Source organism: Silurus aristotelis, assembly GCF_946808225.1.
Source record: "Silurus aristotelis genome assembly, chromosome: 6".
Lineage (NCBI taxonomy): Eukaryota > Metazoa > Chordata > Actinopteri > Siluriformes > Siluridae > Silurus > Silurus aristotelis.
Genome location: NC_139579.1, coordinates 10,460,139 through 10,469,315, shown reverse-complemented (window position 1 = coordinate 10,469,315; position 9,177 = coordinate 10,460,139). Strand labels below are relative to the sequence as shown.

Below are 9,177 nucleotides of genomic sequence, written 5' to 3'. Positions count from 1 at the left end.
GCCCCTCTGCCCTCCGTGGATCTTCCCACTTCATCCAGGCCTGCCTCTGGATAGTGTTCTCTTTGACTGGAGGCAACTCTGTGGAGCTGGGGAAGGTTTGTCATCAACGCCTTGGGTGGTTCCATGAAATTCCGGAGTAAGAACGGGAGCTTTGAGGATGGATTGGACTGTAGTTGATGTCAACAGTCTCCTACACTGACTCAGGAATACATTTCGCTTTTGATCATCATCACTGTACCCCGCAACATTGTATATCTGCCACAAATGGACATTCGGTGTAACCCAGATGAGGATGGGTTCCCTCTTGAGTCTGGTTCCTCTCAAGGTTTCTTCCTTATGCCATCTTGGGGAGTTTTTCCTTGCCACAGTTGCCACCGGCTTGCTCATCAGGGACAAAGTTACTCATAAAGAACATATTCATTTTTAATCACCGCATTATCTGTGTAAAGCTGCTTTGAGACAATGTTTATTGTTAAAAGCGCTATACAAAAAAAATGAATTGAATTGAATTGAATTAATGGAAGAGTTAATTATTTTTAAAACAGGTTCAATTACCTCTGGAGCTATCTGTTTAAAGAAACTTGTAGGCAAGGGATTGAGAATGCAGGTTGATGATTTTGATGAGGAGATTAATGAAATTAAGTAATTCTCATGAATAGGAGTGAAGCTTTGTAGTTGATTGTCTGCTATAATTACACTGCTGTCTACAGGGTTACTTGTAAAATAATTTAGATTTATATTAACCGTCTGGATTTCTTGCCTGATGTTTTCAATTTTATTATTAAAAAAGTTCATGAAATCATTACTACCTAATGATGGTGTGCATGTTAGTGCAGTGCTTTTATTCCCTGTTAATTTTGCTACCGTGCTGAATAAAAATCTAGGATTATGCTTGTTATTTTCTATGAGGGTGGAGAAATATGCTGATCTAGCAGCACTAAGAGATTTTCTATCATTTAAGAGGCTCTCCTTCCATGCTATTTGAAATACTGTTAATTTAGTTTGATGCCATTTACGTTTAAATTTTCGAGTGGTCTGTTTTAAGGTGCGCGTATGATCATTATACCACTGTGCTAATTTTTTCTCCCTGATCATTTTGGTCTTAAGGGGAGCTACATCATCTAGAGTGTAACGTAACGTTGTTTCTAGATGTTCAGTGGCCCAGTCGAGCTCTGCGGGGTCTGAAGGAGATCTATCTAATATCGTAATTTCGGGAAGATTATTAATAAAACGCGCTGCTGTAGCTGACATTAAAGTACGCTTAACACGGTAACGTGGTGAGGTAGAAATGCAATGACTGAGGCAAATTTAAAACGAGATTAAATAATGGTCTGAAATAGCTTCAGACTGTGGAATTATTACTAAGTTTTTTATTTTTAATCCAAATGTTAACAACAAATCGAGAGTGTGTCCACCACTATGAGTGGGTCCTATAACATTCTGATTAATTCCAACTGACTCTAGAATGGACACAACTGCTGCTCTTAAGGAGTCTTCCTGATTATCAAAATGAATATTAAAGTCACCAACAATTAATGCTTTGTCTAAAGAAGTAGCTAAATTTGTAATGAAATCTGCAAATTCTATCAGAAAATCAGAGTAGGGCCCTGGGGGTCTATAAATAATAATTAGTGGAATGTACTGGCTTGACCTGCTTTCAGACACTGAATATTTTATGTTGGTGTAAAGAACTTCAAATGTTTTACATTTTTGTTTAGTCTTTTGTGTGACGTTTAGATTATTATTATAAATAGCTGCTACTCCGCCTCCTCTGCCATTTAGACGGGTTGGTGTATGTAACTATACCCAGGAGGACTTGCCTCATTTAATGCTACATATTCATTCGATTTAATCCATGTTTCTGTCAAACACATTATATTAAACTCCTGGTCGGTAATAATTTCGTTTATAGTCAGCGCTTTTGGCGTGAGAGATCTAATATTCAACAATCCAATTTTTAGATCAGAGGTGCTGGCTGTGCATTCAGTCCTATTTATTTTAATGTTAATCAGGTTACTTAAACAGACTTTCTGATAATTCCTATATCTTGGTTTTGCTCGGGGGGCAGACACAGTCTCAATATGGTGGATCCTGAGTGACGACTCTGTGCAGCCAGCAGATGGTCGGTTTAGCCTGTCTGTCTGCTTCCTGGCCTTGGCTCTAGACAGTCACTTGTTAACTAGTGCTATTCTGAGACTATTACCTATACTACAAGAAATGAGAGCAGCACCTTCCCGGGTGGGATGGATACCGTCCCGCCCTAACAGGCCAGCCTTGCCCTCAAAAATGCTCCAATTATTAATGAAGCCCACATTATTTTTGGAGCACCACTCGGACATCCAGCAGTTCAGCGACCATAACCTGCTGTAGGCTACATCGCCACGTCGCATTGGGATGGGGCCAGAGCATATTACAGCATCGGACATTGCCTTTGCTAATTTACACACCTCTACAATATTACTCTTAGTAACCTCTGACTGTCGAAGGCGTATATCATTAGCTCCTGTGTGAAAAACTATCTTAGAGAACCTGTGCTTTCCTTAGAATCTAAGCTGACCTGCTATGTCCGGCGCCCTGGCTCCCGGTATACACATAACCTGTGCTGCTGGTGCCCCTAAAGGTCTAGCTAATTTCACGTGCCTCAGAATGGAGTCTCCTAAAACCAGAGCTCTTTCAGGTTTCTCAGCGGGTGCTTCACTGAGGAGAGCAAACCTGTTGGACACGCGAAGCGGAGAGGAATGGTGCTCCCGTGGGCGAGCCTTAGCGTTAGCTTTGGCTTTGCGAGTACGCCGCCGAGTCGTCACCCATTCACCCCGCTGCGAGGGCTCTAATGCCGGAGTCGGGGGAATATTTCCTTCACCTAGGGCATCCAGACTTTTCCCTGCAGAACCTGGACTGCTCTCACACTCACTACTTCTCTCTAGACTCTGGATGCGCTCCTCTAATGCTAAGATCTTCTCCGTCAAAGAGCAAACTAGCTTGCACTTCTCACAGATAAAATTATCGCTAACAACAGAGAAAGACTGACTAAACATGTCACACTTCACACACTGAGTGAACTGGATGTTCGCCATAGTAGAGAAATTACGTACCTTAATGTGTTTTTTCTGTAGTGTGTGTTCGTAGTTCTGGTGAATGTCCTCCACTCACTGCTTTCAAACCCTCAAACAGCAGTAGTAGTAATAGTAGTTGTACTAGTAGTAGTAATAGTAGTTGTACTAGTAGCAGTAGTAATAGTAGTTGTACTAGTAGCAGTAGTAATAGTTGTTGTACTAGTAGCAGTAGTAATAGTAGTTGTACTAGTAGCAGTGGTAATAGTTGTTGTACTAGTAGCAGTAGTAGTAATAGTAGTTGTACTAGTAGCAGTAGTAGTAATAGTTGTTGTACTAGTAGCAGTAGTAAAAGTAGTTGTACTAGTAGCAGTAGTAGTAATAGTTGTTGTACTAGTAGCAGTAGTAATAGTAGTTGTACTAGTAGCAGTAGTAGTAATAGTAGTTGTACTAGTAGCAGTAGTAATAGTAGTTGTACTAGTAGCAGTAGTAGTAATAGTTGTTGTACTAGTAGCAGTAGTAATAGTAGTTGTACTAGTAGCAGTAGTAATAGTAGTTGTAGTAATAGTCGTTGTACTAGTAGTAGTAGTAATAGTAGTTGTACTAGTAGCAGTATTAGTAATAGTAGTTGTACTAGTAGCAGTAGTAGTAATAGTAGTTGTACTAGTAGTAGTAGTAATAGTAGTTGTACTAGTAGCAGTAGTAGTAATAGTAGTTGTACTAGTAATAGTAGTAGTAATAGTAGTTGTAGTAGTAGCAGTAGTAATAGTAGTTGTACTAGTAGCAGTAGTAGTAGTAATAGTTGTATTAGTAGTAGTAGTAGTAGTAATAGTAGTTGTACTAGTAGCAGTAGTAATAGTAGTTGTACTAGTAGTAGTAGTAGTAGTAGTAATAGTAGTTGTACTAGTAGCAGTAGTAATAGTAGTTGTACTAGTAGTAGTAATGGTAGTTGTACTAGTAGCAGTAGTAATAGTTGTTGTACTAGTAGCAGTAGTAATAGTAGTTGTACTTGTAGTAATAGTAGTTGTACTAGTAGCAGTAGTAATAGTAGTTGTACTAGTAGTAGTAATAGTAGTTGTACTAGTAGCAGTAGTAATAGTTGTTGTACAAGTAGCAGTAGTAATAGTAGTTGTACTAGTAGCAGTAGTAATAGTTGTTGTACTAGTAGCAGTAGTAATAGTAGTTGTACTAGTAGTAGTAATGGTAGTTGTACTAGTAGCAGTAGTAATAGTAGTTGTACTAGTAGCAGTAGTAATAGTAGTTGTACTAGTAGTAGTAATAGTAGTTGTACTAGTAGCAGTAGTAATAGTTGTTGTACAAGTAGCAGTAGTAATAGTAGTTGTACTAGTAGCAGTAGTAATAGTTGTTGTACTAGTAGCAGTAGTAATAGTAGTTGTACTAGTAGCAGTAGTAATAGTTGTTGTACAAGTAGCAGTAGTAATAGTAGTTGTACTAGTAGCAGTAGTAATAGTAGTTGTACTAGTAGTAGTAATGGTAGTTGTACTAGTAGCAGTAGTAATAGTAGTTGTACTAGTAGTAGTAATAGTAGTTGTACTAGTAGCAGTAGTAATAGTTGTACTAGTAGCAGTAGTAGTAATAGTAGTTGTACTAGTAGCAGTAGTAGTAATAGTAGTTGTACTAGTAGCAGTAGTAGTGGCAGTTGTACCTTAACCGTTCACCTTAACTGTTGTTTTCTGTAAAGCTGCTTTGAGACAATGTCTGTTGTGAAAAGCGCTATAGAAATAAACTTGACTTGACTTTGTAATGTTGCGTCTAAAAGTGCACTGCAATTCCCAGCAGCCTTCGAGAGCTAATGACGTCATAATCGTGCGCGCACTATAAGTGGTGAGCTGGCTTAAAGGTAAGAAGATGAGTAGCTTTTTATTATTTTATATTCCTGAATGATTTAGGACTTTTGTGGTTTTATATTTATGTTATTGTCATGACACTCAGCAGCTTGATCTCTTCGTCCCTCTGCAGTGTTTGGTTTCTGTGCAGTATTCATGGTTCACAGCTCTAACACCAGATCTGATTACTCTGAGACTGAATTCAAGGCAGCGGATGTTTTCCCGATCAGTTCATCGTTTATAGATCTTGGTGTTAAACCAGAGGTTTGTTCGATCAGGATCGAACTGATCCCGTGCTGTGCACATAAACCCGGGTAGCATGTAGCTTGAGTTAGCATGTAGCCTGAGTTAGCATGTAGCCGAATAGCTCGCGTAGCTGATGACAAACTTACATCCGGTAAAGAGAAAGAAAGGCTTTTACAGCACAATAAAACCCTTCCTCCGGATATCAGAGCTTGTTTAGAATCTGAATCGGAGGGTCAGTTATCATACAGCGCTCCTGGAGCAGAAAAGGTTAAGAGCCTTGCTCAGGGGCCCAACAGTGGCACCGTGGACCCCCGATCTTCCTGTTAGTAACCCACAGTCTTAATCACTGACCTACCCCTTCCCTTAAAGTGTAACACACACACACACACCCTGAGCAGGACCCTTCAACTTCAACAAATATGTCGTATAAATGAGATCACTGTAAGTCACTCTGGATAACAGCATCTGCCAAATGCCATAAATGTACATATTATTGCTGTCAATCGACTAAAATATTTCTTTGTGATTAATCGCAACTCAGACATTTTTATCTGTTCTAAAAGTACCTTAAATTAATACTTTAGTTTTTAATACTCTAATGAACATCGGAATTAACAAATATGGATGCTTTATGCAAATGTATGTATATTATTAGTGAATCCAAACTCAACATAGAGCATGAGGACAAAATATTATATTATATTATATTATATTATATTATATTATATTATATTATATTATATTATATTACACACAAATATATATTTGTGTGTAAAGAAAGAAAGTGGTGAAAAAATGTGTTATTAAGGCGTTAATTTTGACAGCCCTAGTAAATGTACACACACACACACACACACACACACACACACACATATGTATGTGATTAAACACATTTAATTCTGAACAGAGTCTAATCTTGTTTGAAAGTGAGTTTAAACAAAGTTAAAGCAAGTTTAACTAGATTTGTTCATGGTTTGAACTAGAGAAGATGAGCTGAGATGAATGTGATGAGATTAGATGAGTGGACAAACAGTGCAAATGGAATGATATATTTATTATACTACATGGTTAAAAATATGTGCACCCCTGCCCATCACACCCATATGTGCCTGTTGAATCTCAATTTTACTTTATTTTGCTTTTACCTTTTTACCTGTGATAATCTCCACTGTTCTGGGAGAGCTTTCCACTAGATTTCCACTAGAGTATGGGAATTTGTGGTCAGGGTTGAGTTTGAGTTCCTCCATTCCAACCTGAACACACCATGTCTTCATGGAGTTGGCTTTGTACACAGGGGCATTGCAGTGCTGGAGCAGGTTAAACCTTTTAGTTCTAATAAAGGGAAGTTGTTACAGTATGTCACAGCATACTGAAACATTTTATACAATTGTGTACTTTGAGTTTGATATAAAGGTTTGTGATGGTCAGGGTGCATAAACTTTTGGCTGTGCAGCATATGAGTAAAAAATAAGTGAATTTATTGATGCAGCCATTCATGAACTCAGGAATACAAATGGACATGCAGTAGGTGTAAATATGATGTAATATAAGAAGAGTACTATCAGTTTTATTAGTCGTTTAGTTCATTAATCATGACACTAAAGTGAAGTTTAACCCGTGTTACAACACGTGTGCACACAAGCATGTTTTGTTTCCTTCCTGAAATCCTGATAATCCCAAAATCCTGTCAGACGATCGTTTCTTTCCTCTTCCGCTCTCTTGCAGTTCTCCGATTTTCATCATCATGACCAAACTACTGGAGTGGCTTCTCGGTGTCTCGCTGGTTGCTGTTGCGTGGGGACTCGTGACCTTTGACCTTCTTGGCTTGCAGTTGCCGACTGTGTACAAGGAAGTGGCTTGGCCAATGCCCGTGTACCTGCTGGTGGTGTTTGGGTGTTATTCGCTGGCGACAGTCGGATACAGAGTCGCCACGTTTAACGATTGCGAAGATGCAGCCAAAGAGCTTCAGGCCCAGATACAAGAGGCTAAGCAGGACTTAAAGAAGAAGGGCCTGAAGATGTGAGCACTTTGGTGGAAATGATGGACCATAAAAGACCACATTTCTGACTCTGCTATGCTAATTTTTGTGTCTCTGTGACTTTCTCCGGTTTGTGATACATTTCTGATTTGAGACACTGAAAGATCACAATGGAAGCTAAAACCACCCTAAAATGTCAAGACTTGAGACCAGATGTAGATGTTCTTTTCACTGCAGTGCACATCATACTAAGTATCCATATACAAGTTGGGAATATAGAATCTGGATTGTTGTTTCTGTGTAACATATATTGGTTTAAAGATGTCTGTGGATTTTTTTAAATGTATTTTTACCAGTAGTCAAAGAAATTATCATTCGTAGTCAGACAAGATAACAGTGTGGTGCTCATGTGACATATCTGTGGTGTACACTCAGCACTTACACTCTGTTCAGTGGATTTTTAACAAGCTTGATAGTAGGATTGTTCAAGAAATACACACACTGGGGCACGGGAATGTCTGAATGCAGAAAAAAGTTACTGTTCTGATTGTGAAATTAATATACATAAACTAGTGTCTGTGTTTACAGGGAATTTTTAATGGACATGTTAATTTCAAAATATTTACTATGCAGTGGAGGGAACATTATTCAATCACTAAAAACTTTTATGACTATCACTTTTGTGTTTTTGTGTTGCTTTAAATTGCTTTCTAAAGGAAATTTATCTAATGGATGATTTTTTGACCTATAAAATCTGACTGCATTCCATATGTACTACTCTGTGTTCAGTCCAGATGTATAATACAGATTATTTTTCCCTAAATTGTTTGATGTATGATTGACTCGTGATTTGATTCGAAACTACACGATAGCCGTCATTCGTCTGATTATTCAGAACTTTCTGTCTGTCTCTCGTTTTTGACAGCCCCAGAAAAGCAAAACAAAAATAAACAAGAGCACAAGCGGTATGGAGCAGGCGGTATGGAAATTCCAGAATATGATCCATGTCCATGTGCTGGCTCTTCAAGCGCTAATCCTGAAGCCACTAAATGCACACAAGTGCACTATATTTATACAAGGCACTGAAGGCAAAATTAATCTGTTGTTTTTGGCCGGCTAGACTCCCCTTTCACTCACTGCACTTAAAATGGATGCTGAGGGGCCTTATTTTCTGGGGCCCCCTATAGATGAGTACACAGTCAACAAGCTCATTATAGGGTCCTAAGCCAATTTGGTACTCTTTGGGAGGTGAAATCAGTCACAGGCTCCTCCTACTTAGTCGAATCCACCCAAGTTCTGATTGGCTGACACAATGGTTCTTGTTTTAGACCAAATGCAACAAGAAGTGCTGACAAAGCATTGCAGCCTCTAGAGGACTGACTTGCTGTCAGTAAGCAGATCTTAAGTGAACGCTTGCGCTGTGTTTTTGACCTGGTTGACGCAAAGGATGCAGCTGCCACAAAGTGTGTTTGGTTTATGTAAGAAAATAGCAGCTATGTAAAGAAAACACTATAAAAATCCCCATGTTAGATGTTAGGTTTTGTCTGACAGTAAGCTTTTTAAACCTCAATAAGTAACAAAATGACATAGTAATTTAAAAGGCATTTTCTGTATTATTTTTCATTACAACAAGAATTCGTTTGTGGCAATTTCATGTGATCAGAAGGTGGAACAAGAAATCCTTCCTAGTGAATTTCATTAGTGAAATGTGGTCATAAAGGGTTACACCATACATTCTTATCCATGCCTTTCTATGTAAAAGATGCTTAAGGCAAGATTACTCAAGTTGAACTGCAGGTAAATTTGAGACAAGGTCTTGTTCAGTCTATTAATGTTTCATATACGTGTATGCATCTTAAGCATTAGCTAAAACTCAAAAGATTGTAAAATGTTGCTGAACCTCTACAAAAAAAAAGGACACACCCAGCTTTATAGTCTGTTATGAAGCTGAAAATGTGTTGAAACAAAAGAGCTACTCAGCTGAGTGCCAAGAGAAGAAGCATGCTGTGCCTCTGGCGAGTAAATAATGAACCATGTAGTGTAATGCATGGCCAAC

General features: G+C 38.6%; 1 protein-coding gene across 2 annotated transcripts; it reads left to right on the top strand.

Moving 5' to 3' along the window:
* The first annotated feature begins 4,825 nt into the window (after window positions 1-4,825).
* Window positions 4,826-7,944, top strand: dpm3 (dolichyl-phosphate mannosyltransferase subunit 3, regulatory). Of its 2 annotated transcripts, XM_083543493.1 has the most exons (3): window positions 4,888-4,912; window positions 6,326-6,459; window positions 6,869-7,944. In XM_083543493.1, exons 2-3 carry the CDS (start codon window positions 6,416-6,418, stop codon window positions 7,164-7,166), a joined length of 342 nt encoding a protein of 113 aa, XP_083399619.1. In that variant the 5' UTR covers window positions 4,888-4,912; window positions 6,326-6,415; the 3' UTR covers window positions 7,167-7,944. The 2 variants fall into 2 exon arrangements, with proteins under 2 accessions (XP_083399620.1, XP_083399619.1); XM_083543494.1 differs by lacking the exon at window positions 6,326-6,459 and having other exon boundaries at window positions 4,826-4,911.
* Window positions 7,945-9,177: the final 1,233 nt, after the last annotated feature.

Excerpts from the sequence above, each read along its gene's own strand:
- dpm3 (XM_083543493.1), top strand. The coding sequence starts at position 6,416 with ATGGAGTTGGCTTTGTACACAGGGGCATTGCAGTGCTGGAGCAG. Across the intron at positions 6,460-6,868 it reads GCATTGCAGTGCTGGAGCAG|TTCTCCGATTTTCATCATCA; the intron begins GTTAAACCTTTT and ends GCTCTCTTGCAG.